This window comes from Anopheles stephensi, chromosome 2 (assembly GCF_013141755.1).
Source record: "Anopheles stephensi strain Indian chromosome 2, UCI_ANSTEP_V1.0, whole genome shotgun sequence".
Classification (NCBI taxonomy): Eukaryota; Metazoa; Arthropoda; class Insecta; order Diptera; family Culicidae; genus Anopheles; species Anopheles stephensi.
Window position 1 is genome coordinate 19,439,207 of NC_050202.1, and position 17,245 is coordinate 19,456,451.

The following is a 17,245-nucleotide window of genomic DNA, read 5'->3' on the forward strand; positions in this document are numbered from 1 at the left end:
AATGCATCAGCACTTACCCATCACGCACAGCAAACCGGTACCGTAGACGCGGAAGTTGTTGTACATGGCCGATGCGTCCTTGGTGAAGTCGCCGAATATCGAGAGCCAGGGCGCCATGTACGTCTGGAATGGGAATGGGAGTGAAGGGAAATGTTAGAAACACACACACACACACTAGCTGTCGGGATACCCAGGATGGGTTTGTGGTTTGGGGTACAGTTGCGGATGAAAATGAATCAATCTTAATTATAGCCCGCAGACGGTTCGATGGAAACATGTGATTCAATCAGTGCTGCTGGGAGGTAAGGATGATGGAGCGTCGAAAGATCGCACGATGATAGCCAGGCGCGAACCATGCAGCGAACCGAACGCTGAGCCAATTTATCGTGATTAAATTTATTGTATAGGTAATTATTTAAACCGTTCGGTAGAGGTTCAATGTACATGACTTAAAGTATGTAACCAGTCAATTCTCGTTGCATTTTGTTGGATTGAACGATGGGCTACGTCTAATTTTAATTTGACAACGATTATCGCGTTTTGAACAACAGATTGCCTACATTTAGGCGTCACTGAGGAAATATGCAGGGTTCTTCGATTTTACATTTTCTCAGTATTAAGATTAAAGGTTTTTCTTCTCGTTTTGAATTAAAAAATGGTTGGTTTAGTAAGAAACAGAAAAAATACATCACGAACTCCCGCTGTTAAATATTACAAATTGAACCTGTCCGACCGGTAAGCCGACGGGACCGCTTCTGCCAGATGCGGTTAACCTTTATCAATGTCTGGTGACAGTGTGTGAAGAGGCGCAACGTTACCGCCCACTGTTTTTGGCTTAAGCTTAACGAGCACTGTTTGCAATCATCTTCAAACCTATCCCCCCAACTTTACGACAGGTCGGTCGGTTGAAGTGTCAACCGATCCCTAACAATCACAGACGCAGCGAGCGTGCTGCGAACGAAACGAAGGGCACATGCCAGGCAGTTCGAAACAGTTACACAAAAAGGGCAAAGGCCATCCAATTTAGGGATGTGAGGCCCACCGTACTGGTCCCTGCTGAAGCAAAAACAAGCGCAAATACCAAGTGAAGTCGTTCGAGCTTTATGAGCTCATCAAAATTCTTGCCCAATGCTGGCGTAAAACTTTGAAGTCAAATCCTGCACGAAACGTGCGTACCGTGCGGGCCGCCGCAACATTTTATCGGTACATCAAGAAAAGAAGACACTCCGGTTGGTGTGGAATCCTTTCTCTTTTGCTTTGCGTCTCGACTTTGAACTTTGCTGGACTGTGCCGGGACAGTGCACCCGTGGGATGTAACCTTCTTCAGTTCGGTTCGGGAACCGGGAAGTAGGGAGCGAAAAACATGCAGCAAAATATATTCACAAGAAACGAATTCTCTAAGGGATGGGCTTCAAAAAAAACAGGAATTTTTACGGTAAAGGCCTAACTACCTCACACTCTATTAACCTGCTACAAGGAAAACGATCCTATGGTTGTTGTGTCCGCCGGTTTACCCCGTGCCTCGTCGACAGCGTCAAGAACATACGCCAATTGTGTGTTTTAGGGCGAGCCGACACGAAGAAGTTAAATTTTAATAACACAGTCCCATTTGCCACTAGCAACCGCGAACATTCGCGACGGTTCACCGGGGACTAATGCTTATTAGTATCGTTTCGAAAACGGAGAGGATGCTCTTAAAAGAGGAGAACCAAAGAAAGGAAGAAGAAAAAAGGCTACCGAAGGCAAAAAACAACCATCATTTCAAAATGTAAAATGTAATTTTATACTCCGATGAAGTAGCGAACTGCGTCTGTCTCGATTTCCCATCGGCGAATGAATCTGGCGGGGATTTGAACTCCCGCAAGACACGAGCGACACGTAAGCAGGCGCGAGAGTTTGGGTGTTTAATGATGTCGACTAATTTTTCTCCTCGTTGCCGCTCAATGTGTGTGTGTGTGCGTGTGTTTGAATGTTTTCTTTTCCACAATCTTATTGGACCCGTTTCGTGGCGGCATGTACATGGCTTCTATCTTTCAGCGGCTGACTTCGGGGCAAATTATTATCTAATGCGCAATTTTCGCTATACGAAGCCGGGTGGTTTTTTTTTTCACTTTCCGGAAGCTTAAATATGGTGGCAACGGTGGTGGAAAATCGTTTTCCACCAAGCTTCTCGTAAAAACAAAAATGACACCGTTGAGATCAAATGTTGATATAAATGGGTCGGGCGGTTTGTTTCGAGCGCGTTGAGCAGCAGCCGAAGACCCCTGCAGTGAGCGCTACGGGGCTGAAGCTCACTAGCGAAAAACGATCAGATCCATATTGTAATGTGAATTTCAGCGCGTGAGATACCCGTCTGCATTACGCAGTGTTGTTACACTTGGGATGGGGATTTTTTTCCTTTTCTCTTTGCACGCTGGGAGTTGTTTTCCCTCGTACAGGAAGCGATAGAACAAAAAATCCGAGCAATGTATGTAATAGGAAAATGATTTATTAATCTACCGCCCATTCGGGGGGCAAAAAGTTTGTTTGTCTTCGCACACGTCTTCGTGGCAGGAAAAATGCACGTGAAAGGAAAAAACTTTTACAAGAAAAACAGTACAGTTTGTGGAACATTAAAAATGGGCTTTCCCTTGGTGCGTTTTTTTTATTCCGGCACTGTTACTGTCGGTCAGGTTGGTCGGTCGGTCTCGACGCAAGATCGCTCGCTCACTTGTGCGAAACAGTTAAGATTTCCGTCGGTAATCGGATTAACTTTTTGGGGCAAGCACACAGTCTCTTTTTGCTCACTTTTTTTTTGGGGTGGGGGAGAGGCGACCAAAGCAGCGAAATGCATGGCCTGACTTCGAGCTCCTGGCCACGGTAAACGATGGACGAAAGGATGAAAATCATCGTCTGCCACACTCGACAAAAGAGTCGGACGGTTTCCTTCGAAGAAATCGTTCATGAACGCACGCGCTGCTCGGAACAAGGTTCTGTTTTGCGATAATTTATCGTGGTGCGGTGGTGCGAGCTCGGGAAGCGATGATTTGCTAAGTTGACAGGGAAATCGCCGACCGCGGGTCGTGCCATTTGCTTAAGAAAAAAGGGGGGATAAGTAATAAGTGGTAGGAAAGGCGACGAGTGATGAAATTCCGCTTGCTTAAGCAAAGTCAAGCCTGAAGAAGTCGTTTGGTAAGCAAAAGCACTTTCTTTGTCAACTCACAGGGCAACAGCAGTTTGGAATTGTTTGGTGGTTTTGGAGGGGGGGGGGGGGGTGAGTATTTTTTGTAGCTATTTTGTGGTTCATTATACAGCAAAGACGAGAGCTTTAAGTGGGTTTAAAGGAAGGCTAGTGGGGTAGTAGAATTTTGAGTAAAAGACTCGAGAAGGCCCCCTTTAGAACCTTTTTTGTGCAGCACTGTGGCGAGTCTTTTACCGAATTTTTAGCAAAAATTACATAAGCTCCACACGTTGACTTAGATTAAAGCAGTAAAATTAATGAGTTGTCCTGTGCCTGGTTGTAACGATATTAAACGTACTTCATTTGGATACTCTTGCTTACAACAGACGCAGCTGCCCAAAAGCAAAAGCCCAAAACCACTGTAAAAAAAGCAACGTCCCCTGCACTGTTCACTACCAGGCTGTTTATTACAGGCGCCGGAAGGTATGCAATATTATGTTTTTTAACCGTCATTCAACTAAGCGAGCCGCTCCAGGACTTCAGGGATTTAAGTGGTTGTAAAGCTTCAAGTGGTGTAATTTGGAGTGATACAATGCACACATGTAAAAAAAACTTGTTTAACAGGAAGGTGTTATAATCATAACAGTTAAATTGCTGAACACACGTTGCTTCAGTGTAAGTATTGACTGTTGGTAAATAATTAAATAATCAAGCTTTCTCACAGGTTTAACTACATTCACAGGGGAGTGAGTTTCAATAGGTAGGGGTTAAAATTTATTTTGTACAGACATACCAAAGGAAAAAAAAAAGTTTGTGCGATGAGCACAACAAAAAAAGCTACAATATTTCCCTGACAAAGGGCCGGCCTGGTACGCCTCTAACTCTCACCAAAATATGAGTGTATATGACACTAAATATCCCTCGTCTTATGAAACTTTTTACTTGCTGGGGATGTTTTGCGTTCATCCTTTAAGGGTGAGGATTTTTCTTTCCACATTCAGCGTATAACCTCTCTGTACATGACACTTTTGGTACAATGGGTTCGATAAGCTTTAAAGCTCTTCCGAGCTTTAGCGAAAACAATTTCATGTACTTTAGTGAGTTTTTTTAACTAAATAAATTGTCGCAATAAATGTCACCATTATTGCAGCTTAGCTCAACCAGAAATTACTCGTCTGGTCCCGTCCGGTGGGACATAATTATTGTTTTTTGGAAAGCTTGAGCCACGTCGAAAAATAAATACTCCACCGCCCACATCCACCTTGCCTAATGTTGTTCTAATAGTACAACTTCATGGTCAGAATATATTGCCTCGGTTAGCCAGAAGGTCCTTTCCATTTCGTTGATTTGTTTGCCATGCTTTGGCGACTGGCAAGCAACAGCAGCAGCAGCTCGAAATTCGTTTTTCATAGAGCAAGAGAGCGAGAAATCTAAATTAGATGACTACGCGTCTGTTTGGTTGCGCGTTCCGGGGGCTCTTTTTTTCTCCTCGCTGTCCTTACTGTATCCAAAAAACGTCCCAACCAAATCTGTTGTTGAGTTTTCGGCCCTGACACAGCCAGCTAGCTGGCCGGCTTGCTCGCCAGCGTGTTTACACATGAGGAGGAGTTTGGATTAATTTCGAACAATTCTCCTCCAACCCAGTGTTTGTGGACGTGTGTTTCGTTGGTTGAGGTACAGGATGGTTCGACACCCTGGGCCCGTCATCGGGGGGTTTTTTGCTGGGCAATTTGAAATGTAATTTAATTCTACCCGGTTCCATACGTCCCTTTACCCGGTAGGGATCGCACAACAACCCATTTTATCTAACAAAACTGGTTAAAGGAGCGGTTTTTTGCGACAGCAACAAGACGTGGAACAGTCCTGGGACACACGGACGACCCGGAGCTTTTAGCTGCGGAGCTTCGTTACGTTGGATGGTTTCTCGTGAAGAGTTCGTGTACAGCATTCGCCCAAGTCCCGGGAAATCCCCTTTCACCGGATGAGGTTGACCCCGGAGCAGAACCGAACCGAATTGGTTAAGGGCGAAGGAAAACGGAGTGCTCGCACTCGAAGGACACGCTCAATGTCATCCGGGCAAGATGCGATCAGCTAGCCTGGACCACCTTTCTCTGGAGATAGGGTAGGAAGCCTGTTACGAGAATATAGGCCGCAATAAAGTACAAAACCACAGCCAATAAACGACCTCCAAACTACACTCGAAGGACGTTACGCTGCTCTTTTGCATTTCACACTCACACCCAGTGTCTTACGAAGCAACGACCACCATGCAGAAATGATCAAAGCGTTTACATAAGCTGGACCGGGTGACTACGGCTAACGAGAAAGCGATACTTGTGTTTGAGGTTAACAGGAACACGTACACACATACACGCAAAAAGTCTCGGCAGCACGTAAAGCTGTGCTGTCAGAAATAATCGACACCCACGGCGTAGTTCACGGACAGCGAAGACACCGAGACGATATCCCAACCAGGCACACCTTTTGTAAAGCGTCCAATTTGACACCAAATATTCCAACGTCTATGTGTCTGTATCTGTATCGCTGATGGTCTGCCAATTGTAAGGATAAATTGTGATGGCGCACCGTTGTGGCGGAACAAACGATTCGGCACGGTGACAATACATGAATACATGAATATTCGATTTGATTTCGATACTCGCGTAAAAATGGTCGACAAAACCAGAGCTCCCATCGTCCGCTGGTTTTCTGTTCGCTTTTTTTACTGCAAAAAGAGGAATAAAAATATGCCGAACAGAGCCATATGGAAGCAAAAAGAACTAGTTTTTCTTCAACAACGAAGACAAATGCTAGGTAATGAAGCGTTTGGCGCTATTTGTCTATGCTCGACTAGACGTGTGAAGCGAATCCGAATCGTTCCGCCAGTATTTCCTTTATCGGAATGCAAACGCTCGCAGTAAAGGAAGGCAGGGACTCAACCAGCGTAGCTTCCGGTCCCGATGCTTGGAATCTCCGGAGTAGCATTCGGTTGGATCGGACCAGCAAACAAGCTTCCCAGCTACAGCCCGGGCCGATATTGGCTATTATTGCGTACATTAATGTCATTATATCAGCCATGGGAAGCTTTCGATTATTCGATTACTTTAGCTCGTTCGGGCGGAGGTTTTTGTGGGCTGGAACAATGGGCTTCAACATGGGGAACCTAAAATGATTGTGCTTTTGGTTCCCGCTTTCCTTCATATGCTGGAATTTTGTCTGGGACTTAATAAAGGGTTTGGGTTGGTTGGTTGCTGTTGTAGAGTGTTTCATATTATCCAGCATTTTATCTGAGTCTTCAAAGAATAATCTTGATTGATGGTATTTATATCAGTTCAAACGGTTGATTACGTTTAAAGTTTCATATCCTTTAATAATCATAATCTCATAAAAAATTAAAAATCATAATCTTTAATTGTATTCATGCGCCTAAAGGTATGCAATTTCAAGAACAAAATAAACTTCTTGACATTTCGTTGCTTTGAGACTTGATTTTTTAAGATTTAAGATGTTAAATAAAACTTCGAAAGCTATAGGATAAAACCTTTCAGAAACAATTGTAAATAGCTTTTAATCATATCCTGAAAAGTCCGTATTTAATTGACATCCAATGCAAATTTTTGGGAGTAGTGTAAAAATGATTGATTACGTTTGATGTAGTTTCAGGCTTCATATGGCCGTTTTATTTGAAATTGGTCTTTCATCTAGGCATCAACAATATATAAGATCATCATTTGCTGGTAGAATAGCAAACATCTTTTATGCCTTTCATTGAATTTACACGTCTAAAAGTATGCAATTCTTCAAGCTAATATTCTTCTTGACTTTTGACTCTTTTTATATTAAAACTCGGGTGGAGTTTTCGATAGTACTCAACGAAAACCGTTGAATTAAATCTTTCAACAACAATTACTAGCAGCTGTAAACTGATATCCTAAGTAATCCTATAAATTAAATAATTGACAAATCAAGCGATCAAAAAATAACTCACAGCTCCAAAACATCTGGAAACTCGCCTGTTTTGCGAGCCGAAATCGTTCACAGAAGATAACATATCAATGCTGACAGCTATCGTGAATCGCGAAAGCTCCTGGAAAGCTTAAAACTTCACCAGTACGTACACCAGCCATTTCTAATGGCAAACAGACCTAAAATTAGACCAGTCCAGTCAGCCAGGGACGCAAAAGTCAGCAAACATCAGCTGAAAAAACCACCCGTACAAAGGATAATTGAGTGAATATCATTAGAACTTTCCCATCCGCTCTATGGACAAGGACAAGGCCAAAATTGGGCTTGATAAGCGAGAAGCACTAGGGGCGAGCAATAAGAAAAAAAAAATGGACAGTGGCGGTCGATGAAATTCAATTAAGACAACACTCAAAACAATCCCTCAACGCGCTCTCGCAAAACCCCACTGGTAGATGTGTCCAGTTTTTGGGTGATGCGTCGTCGTAAGGTTTGACATTTCGGGACGAGTAGCAGTTTTTTTATTTCGTTGGGACAACCTGCTGACGTTAAGTGGGAACCGCATCGTAGAATTAAAAAGCAAGCTAGGATTAACGATTTTTTCTTCTTCGAGGGAGGCTTCTGTGTGTGTGTGTGACTGATAAATGTCACCCGTAATAAAGCTTCGTTCAGTTTGGCGTACTTCATGGGAATTTGGAAATGGTTGTAGACGAGGATAACCCAACAAAAAAAAGGATAATAACATTGAGATTTTTTCACACTCTTCTCACACACACACACACACTCACTCGGGGAGTTCCAATGTTTAGTAGCGTTTTAATTTATCTCGAGTGCCTTTCACGGTCAAGTGCTTGGTGGCGACGTGTGCCGGTTCGGTTTTGTCACTTGCCGGGAAAGATGGTTGGAGAGATAACTTTTAATTAGGCGTACCAACGTAACCGCACCGCAGGATCCAGCCAACCCAAGACCGGTCTGGAGGGCGAGATTTACCTTTGTAAGGAACGACGTAGGGTTAATTAAAAATGATTGTCCTGGGTAACCGCACCGTGTACGTGGCGCGGTCAAAGTAATGTCTTGGTGGAGGCAACGACGCGAAATGCCAAACGAGCACCACAAAGGATCAGTGCGGTGGGCTGGGTGTAATTAGTCGAACGCATTGCAATTGAAAGATGTTCCAATAGAAAAGGTATCACAGATAAGGTTTGTTCGTGTGGTGCTTTGAAGCAATGTCCCCGAGTGTCAGCTAGGAGCCATTCAATATAAGCTTTTGATGTTGAGTAAAATCCGATACTTGAGATTCCTACAGGAGAAGTTTCCAATTTCTTGATGGTTTGGGCGAACGTTATCACCCGCAAGAATAAAGATTTGTTCCAGCACCACATTCTACACGGTCCACTGGATTCCAACATGGAGGACACCTTACCCCGAAGGCCAGGAGCCGGCGACAGCATCGAGCAATATCACGTATCGATTGATAGCAGATTTGGAACTTTTCTCACGACACGATCTGAGGTGTCCCCGATGTCTCGGAAGAGTGGAAAACAACGTCCCACGCTTTGCGACTATTCGAACGAGCCTTTCCGAGCCGGTTTGAACACTTGACGATGATGCGGCACTTGAGACATTGATTCGAGACACATGCAGTGCCCTGCCCAACCCAACCGATCCGTATCTACACCTTCGGATCTAGGTTTTTTTTTACGGTCGCCTTTTCCGTCAACCGTATTTCAATCGATTTTTCGTTGGATCAAATTTTGTTCCAAACCTATCGAAGCATTTAAACGACGGGCTGGGGTGACACTGCAGCTAGGCGGTGGCCCAGGACACTGTGGGCCGTCCCAGTTCGGAACGTGCTTCCCGTTACGGGGAATCTGGTAAAAAAGACGCTGTCAACTATTGTTCGAACGTTCCGAATCAACGTCGGTTGAAAGCTCCCCGGTAGACACCCCGGGTTTCTGTACAGAGATAAAGCCCAAACAGCCCGGGCACAGCTCGATCGATAACTGGCAGGTCCGGACGGTTCGCTCTACGTAGCGAACATACCTAATGTACGCACAGCGGCATCAGCAAAATTGGAATTGGTTAGTGTTTTTCGTTTCTCGGCGGTTTCGGCTTGTTGAACACGTTCTGATGTTTAGTTCCTAATTCAATTAAATATTCCTGTCAGGCACCGGATTTCACCCCGGCGAGCTTGTCGGTGGAGGCGCATTGGTGGTAGGCAGAGCTGCTCACTGGCACGCCGCGTGCAGGGCCTGCGGTTAATGTCTTAACATTCGCCTGGTTTGGGCGAGATTCGGACGGGCAACGTCGGACATGCCATTTACCCCACTCCCCCCCCCCCCCCCCCCGGGGGAGGAGTGAGTTGCACTAGATTATGCGCGTACAGCATTATTGGTGGCTTGGAGGATTGGTCGTGAGTTAGCCGCACGAGGACGTCCTATACTTTTTTGTTCTGGTTAATGTAGGGTTAGTACGCATGTGGACTTGCTTGGGAGATTCGAATCAGCGATCAGGTCCATTTCGAGAGGCGAACTTTTGCTTCCAGTGCTCAAGTTTTTTGTAGGTCACTCCGATATCTTCAATAGAACTAGTTCCTATCAATGTTGAAAGGAACGTTTGAGATATGAGCGAGTTCTTGAGTTTATGTATCGTCAATATGTGAGATGAGATTGGTCCAATTTTCTCAAGGGATCGATATGTTGGACATCAACTAAACGTTTGATGCAAGTTCTAGTGATATTATGTAGAAAACTGTAAGACTTTTAACGATTTTATTTGTGAAGAATAATTTAATGTCCTCAAAAGCGTTTCAATCATTTGAGCTTTTGATAATTTTTTATCATTTTCCTTAGAGTAGACAAACAATCTTGGATGATCACACCTGAAACTAAAAATTACCTCTTAAAGGGTATTGCTACTCCACTGACTAAAGATAATACCTTTCACCGGCATCAACTCGGGCTTTAAAAGTCCCGGGTGGTCTTTACAATTGCATTCCGATGGTAAGCAACTCAATCACCAGACATTGATTTGTTTCACTGCTCGTCTGCACTGGCAGCCCTATTTGTCACGCCCGAAGCACAAATCCCGGCGGATGCACCGACGAACCGACGATGTGTGTGTATGTGCACAAGTCTTCCGAGCTGTCATTCTTCGTAGCAATCTGAAAGCATCCCATCGTCCCATTCCTAGAGTCTTGCACCCTTTCGCTCGTATGTTCGCGGTTTGGTGTAAGCTTTGGTTTTTTGGTTTACGAGAGCAAAGCTCCACTGCATAACACCGTTTGCTTAAGCACGCACATCCACACACAACAGACATACACAGAGACACACAGCGAGTTGAAAACAACAACAGATTGTAGGAGGAGATTTTAATTAAAAGTGGCAAAAAGTAAAAGTTGCCGCCGGGGATGTTGCGCTCGTTTCGCTACCTTCAGCAACACCTTCGCACCGGTATGAGTGATATATGGAGCGTACGTAGTGCTGGTTCCTGACGCCGGAAGGCACTTTCTGTGCCAGGATTCGCCAAGGAGCAATACAATGGCTGTCCCGTACGAGCGGGCCCGGGAAAATCGTTAAGAAACGAGCGCGATGCTTTGCAGGCTGCACCACAGCGCCACAACACGTGAAGCTCTTGTAATAGCTCCTCTCGAAGCTGGTGCCAGGCGTATGGCAGCGTGAGGTGCAGACGTTCAACCGGGCTCCATCGCTTCTCACGCAGACATGCGAGCTGTATGGTGTTGGTTGGATGTGACTTTATAGGTTTGCGAGATGGAAAGATTACGGTTTTCTATTTCGCTTTCGGGTTACTTTCCCGGGCGTACATTGTGCGGATGAAACAATCGACAAAATGTTGCCAGTATATCGGTAGAGATCTGATTTGAATTTATACTATCTTGCATCAAGGTATTTACGTCGAGCGAGAAGCATACGGAACCACATTAGCTATATCAAGCAATGCACATGCGGTGGTTTGCTTTCTTTTCCATTCTGTTTTATGCTTATGAACATCTTGGTAATGTATTTACTCTGGTGCGAAGAGAAACGTATCAGAGCCCAGGGTGAAATTGAGTTCAAGATTACAGATAAACGGATAAAATATTGAGATTTTTTTTCATAAATATCAATTTAACGAACTGCTTATTAACTATATTATGCTTATTTTATGAGTTGGTCAATATAACTCTGCAGTACAATGGGTATATACAGCATCATATATAAATAATTAATAGACATCAGATAGAGAGCAATCAATAGAGAAATTGATTGCTAACAAATTTTCCATTCACCAGTTTCTTGCAAGGTTGGTTTAAATTGAATAATGAGAAATGTTTCATTCGAATTTATTCATCTGATTTTGACCACACTGAAAGCACCCAGTGCAGCTTTCGAAACATGTGCTGCGCATTGCATACATTTAGGAGTATTTCGTATAGTTGTGAATCAACTACGCCTGCTAGATTATTTTGCCAATTATTTTTAAGTGATCAAATGGTATTTCGAAAAATAAAATGATCCTCAGAATGTAAGAACGCTTGCTTCAGGACCTTACGCCTAAAAGTATGCAAGTTTTTAAAATCATCATTTTTTAGGCAATTGGGCCAGGAGTTTCGTAGATCTGATAATTGGATAGGGAAAACCGGAACACCCTCCCTTTTCTAAATTGGTGCTAGTTGACTACTGTTCAGGTTTAAGTAACTGTATGTAGCTGAATAGTCAGTCCTTGGGACGGGGAGATGATCAAAAAGGTGTTCTACATCTAGTCTTCTGCTGTGTTAAGACAGGCGTCGCTGCCGCTTCGACTACTGGACAGCTCCATTATTTTAATAAAATTATTGATTGCATACCTTTTAGGCACTTTACACATATTTGAATGCAAATAACTGTGCCGTTAATATGATTGGTTGGCCAAATTTTTCACCCTATTTGATTTCCGCTTGTTTAGAATTGGAGTAGCTACAAAAAAAAACTTTTCCTCCATTTTTATTCACTGAACGGCTCAACAGTACATCGTAAAGCTCAAAAAAGTTCCATAAAACAGGAAACACAAACAAAATAATTACTAAGTAATTTCATTTTATTTCTGTGTTCCTTTACCTCCCAATATGCTGCTCCGCTACTGTAACAACCGATAAACACGAACGCCCTTGTACACCTGTTGTGGTGCCCATATCATAAAAGCTGCGAACTAATTGCAAACGCCAGTTATGACGGTTGTCCATCATTATTGGCGCACGCGGCACAACCAATACACGCTTGACACGCTGCTGTGTTTATATAGCAAAACAAACCAGAATCATTTGAACGATATGCTCTATAGCACAAACAAAACAAAAAAACTGATGGACAAAGGAAACTTTCTTTCACCTCTGTGATGGTTTCACCCTCCTCCTCATTTCTCGTATACCCTCACTTTCTTTTTAGGGTCAAACTTTAGGAAACAAAAATTATTAACGCATGACGGGAAAAAGGGAGAAGGGGGGGAATACAGGGGAAGGGAAACTTCATAAAAAAGAGCGACCACTGCGCTACTTACCAGTACGATTTCTACCGCACCGACTATGTACATAGCGGCTGCTAAAGTTGTTCCCGTGTAGAACAACATCCCGACAGCGCCACCAAACTCGGGCCCCAGCGATCTGGACCGATGCAGGCGGCGAAGAAGAAGCAGCAGCACATCGATGGGAAAATGGAAAGAGAATGAAAGGAATTGATTAGTAAACTTGGACGCAAACTTTAGCCTTCGACGGTTTGGCACACACGGCGGGCGGCAAAAGTTTCGGCCGCTTTCGTTGCTGTCTTGAAGCTTTGATAAAAGTAGTCCGACTAGTCCGAATTTTACTCAACGTTGATTTGAATTTTTATACTAGCTTTATATTTTTGCTTGCAAACTGTTCTTGCTTTGAAGAGAATATCCAATTTGAAACCTAACGCAGGCATTAGCTATGTAAGCTGACGCTTGTAAAGATCCAATGAATTGACCAAAGAGTAAAACCTTCATCCCTATACACTGATCTCCTGTATACAGGAAAGCGCTATTGACAGTCAGAGATGCGCCTCATTCATGGGATCCAATTTTCTCCAACATCAAACCAAATTTCTGGTCGTGAAAAAAAGGATATCTCATCTCTTAGAAAATCGAGCTTCAATAACTCGGTCATCGGGTGGGTTTTTGTTGTTGTTGTTGTTCGCTGTGCTTCCAGACTGTCAACCAGTGGAACATCTTTGACAGCACTATGACAACCGTCCCCGGCAGCATATTTTATGTGTAGCGCATTATTTATGTTGCTACCGTGTTATTTTTTCAAAGCGTTGGTCGTTCGTACATTTTTTTGCGTTGTAACTTTTGCCCACAGTTTCCTGAGAACCGGACGGCACTTCCATTGAAGTCAATTGAAGGTTAACCGTCATTGTCCGGTAGGTTGGGCTCCTCACCGGAATCCATTTATGGCACTGAAGAGGGCTCAAAAGTGATGGAAATTTTTATTTCACCTCGTCAGGCAGGAAATGAAGAAATTCTTGAAACCCATTTGAAGGATGAAAAACGACTAAAGAAGAAAAACAGCTTCCCTTTTCTATTTCCGGGGACCGTGTACTGGCCAGTGTGCAAATTGTGGAAAAAAAGACTAGCTACTAATCGGTCTGAAGAATGATTTTGAATGAGAGAAATAAAGAAGCCACGTTGGGAAATGTTACTTCTAGATGGCTAGCTGGCTGTCCGGAAGGATTTATAGAATTAGTCTGCGACCACAGAACTGCCCTATGTCCTAGGGGATCGGACAGGCTTAATTGACTTGTGACTTCCTGGATGTTGTCATCGTTTGTGTACGATAACCGTGCTCGTTTCACCCCGGCAAACGTTGCTGGAGCTGCATTAATCAAGATATCGTTTGCCTAGCCGGGGCAAAAAGAGCATCGCAAATCCGAGGCCATCCAGCGTTTCTGTGCTCATGTGTGTGTGGTCCCTTTACAAGCGATCCTTTATCGGTTTGTTCGTAAACTTTGGTACGCTTGACAGTTTTGGGCCATTTTTGGGGAGCCGAAAGTTTTGCTTCTTATCGTCGAAACCCGTTGCTAGAACCTCTCCTCCCCGGTCTATATCCTGTGGCCCTCGGGGAGCGACCAGGAAGCGTTACATCAACACACAACTCCGGGTGTTCCGGTGTAGCGCCTTGCTGGCGCTGGTCCAGAAAGTGGGCCGTTTTTAGGCGTAAACTTACCTCGATATCATGAAATAGCTGCCGCCCGCCGGTACCACCCCGTTCGTGGCGATGGCCGACATGGAAATGGCAGTCAACATGGTCTGTTTCGCCGTTGCCGTCGGGATGTCGTCGGATGGTTGGGAAGAAGAAAGAGAGGCCAGTCCGCGGAGGCACAACATGATTAGCATAGTTTTCGGAGGGTAAGTTTTCGGCGAAACTTTAAACTGTAAGCGAGCAGTGTACTACTACAAATGGCGGCATGCGAGAGATGATGGTGAACGGTGAAGTTCACCCGATGGTCACGATGGAGGAAGATGATGATGATGTTGATGCTAATAATGGGACTGATTTTGGACGATGGTTAGGATATGAAGATGGCTTGATGAAGAAATGAACTAATGAGATAAAAGGGTTCTTGGGTGTGTGTGTATCTTAGACGTCCTTTCTCAAGAGGAGAAGATTGAGTTAGTAGCCGAAGACAAGGGCACTTAAACTAGTGCTTCAGGACGGTAGGGCAAAATATTTGTGATCGATAGGGATGAAATTTAAACCCGAATCTGCCTACAACAGTCGATGAGAAACATTCCACCCGAGGAGGTCATTTAAAGTTGATAAGCCTGAGAGCATTGTTCTTGGGAAGAAGTTATTCTGCGGAGGTATCTAAAACTAGCGGAGTAAGCACTTTGAGGGCGGTGTGTTGATGTGCACCGACAGTGAGCAGAACTTGAGCTGGACATTCCAACTCGTTTCAAATTTATGAGTGTCCTTAAGATGTTCTCAAGGCTGCTTTAACCTTTCCCTACTGCCGCCGGTGAAAGGCCGATGTGCACGAGATGAAGGATTGAGGATTTATTTATGACCCTTTATTCATTTCTTCTGGTACGTGCTTTGTTGGTTGAATGTCCAGACCATCCATCCAGACGCCCGGTGTTCAAAAGGCTAAGAGCAACACATTAGGATCCCACCAGAGGAAGCTTAATAGGAAATAACGTACGAAAGCTAACGGTGGTATCCATGGAAAGGAATTTCTGACGCGTTTTCACATCGTTTCGCTTGATGGACCATTTTGTCTTTTATGTCTCGCATCATCTAATATCTTGTGCAGACCGAATGTACTATTGGCGAGAGTTTCGGGGGGGCGCGAGGCCCAGAAGATAAATAATGGTTCTCGAATTCTGCAAAATATTCGCTCTCCAACAACAACAACGGCACGAACAAAAAGGGGCTGGTGTATTTGACGTTTCGACAAGCGAATCGAAAACCGAAGCCTCAAATGAAGTATCGGAAAAATATGTTCTCGGTAACGAAGTAAATTAAGTTCATTGGGAGGCCGGGCCGGGAGGCCAGCCGTACGTTCGATCTTTGTGCGGCATTTTTTGATGGCGTTCGGTAGGACGAAAATGAACTGGTCCCTGGAGTCGAGGTACGATGGTGCCGCCCCGGCCAGATGCTGATGATGCTGTGTCTAGATTAGCAAATGATGTGTAATAGGATTACACCGCCGCAGATGGTGCGGCGGACAAGGGCTTCCCGCTTCCATTACAATCGCTGGGGTTCGGTGTTTGGTTCCGTTCGCTTTTATTGGAACCGTTAAGGACACTTTGGTGAGTGCGTGTGCGTTGGCACATCCTTTGTTTGGTCGGTTGAAAGCCAAACCCCCTTCCGAAAAGTGAACCGCTGCCGGTTCAATGAAGGATGACATTTGTTCGATTGATTTTGTCTAACAGCCTTTCCAAGAATGGGAGCCTGCGAACAGCGTATGGGATAAAGTATTTGCTCGTTATAGAAAGTCAAGATGTACACTGATGGAGCGTCGAGACTGACTGGATTTATTTTGGTTTTGCTCATTATGGTCTAGTTTAATTTGCGGCTCTAGCCATCAACCTTTATATACACTTAAAAGTATGCATTTTTTGCTTATTGTGGTGTTTTATGAAGGTTTTAAGTTTATTCTTTACTGAGCGTATTAGTTGGTGACATTGAAAAGACCCCATTGAATCAGAAGACTTCTAAGACAAAGCATAAGAGACGAATGTAAATGTCGAATTGCATACCTTTAGGCACTCATCTTCGATAACGCAATACATAAGCGAACCTCGAGGAATATGGGACCAATCAGATCATTTCAGGGCGAAATTAACTGGAATTATCCCTTAACCGAAATGATTTCTTCTTCTTCTTGGCTTAATATCCTTCAAGGTTATGTCGGCTATATAACAATTTACTAGAATTATATTATTTCCATGTAGCTGGACAGTCGGAACATGGATAAACCAAGATAAATTACACGATTCAATTAACTCTGTCCAATTCATTAAGACAATCATCTAGCTCTGATGACAAGCCTTAATTCAGCGATGAAAGCAAGAAAATTAGAAAGTGTATGCCAGTTTCATCACAAAAATAGAATAATCAGCCTCATACATAGCCTTCCACCGAGCGACAAAATCTTAAACCTTGTGTAAAAGCATGATCTGACCCGTGAAGCTAATGCAATAATTAATTATCGCTAATTTATCCTTGCTCCTTTCACTCACAATCAACCCGATCCCGGTGGCCAGAAGCCAACGCAGTACGCAGTACGATTTTGTTCGCCACGAAAAAAAAATGATTCCTTCGCCTTGATTGCAGTACGAAAGCATGAATGGCACCCAACCAATCGCTTCTCACTTTCACGCTCGCTCGTCGGTACTACACGTACTCATGTCGATCTTTAATCGACCGTTTCCAGCCACCCGTTTGCTTGCATTTATTAGTGGAAGGTCGGATAGCGGCAAAGAAACCCGGGGGCCGTCCTTGGCCACTCGGTTTGCTCCCTTAATGACGGGCGTTGGTTGTGCTCGGCAGCCCCCGATATCCTGAGCAAGCAGAAATTCATAATGAGAGCGGTGAAGGCCACCACCGCCGGTCGACGCTTTGAT

General features: G+C 44.1%; 1 protein-coding gene across 12 annotated transcripts in view; it reads right to left on the minus strand.

Annotated features, from left to right (window-relative positions):
* LOC118503536 (solute carrier family 12 member 4) overlaps window positions 1-17,245 on the minus strand; it is a 144,249-nt gene that overhangs the window by 19,110 nt on the left and 107,894 nt on the right. For all 12 annotated transcript variants that reach the window (XM_036036935.1, XM_036036932.1, XM_036036930.1 and 9 more), the window contains 3 exons: window positions 14,343-14,425; window positions 12,659-12,761; window positions 18-123 (listed from right to left, as the gene is read on the minus strand). In XM_036036935.1, coding sequence (XP_035892828.1) covers window positions 18-123; window positions 12,659-12,761; window positions 14,343-14,425 — 292 coding nt within the window. The remainder of the gene's footprint in view (window positions 1-17; window positions 124-12,658; window positions 12,762-14,342; window positions 14,426-17,245) is intronic.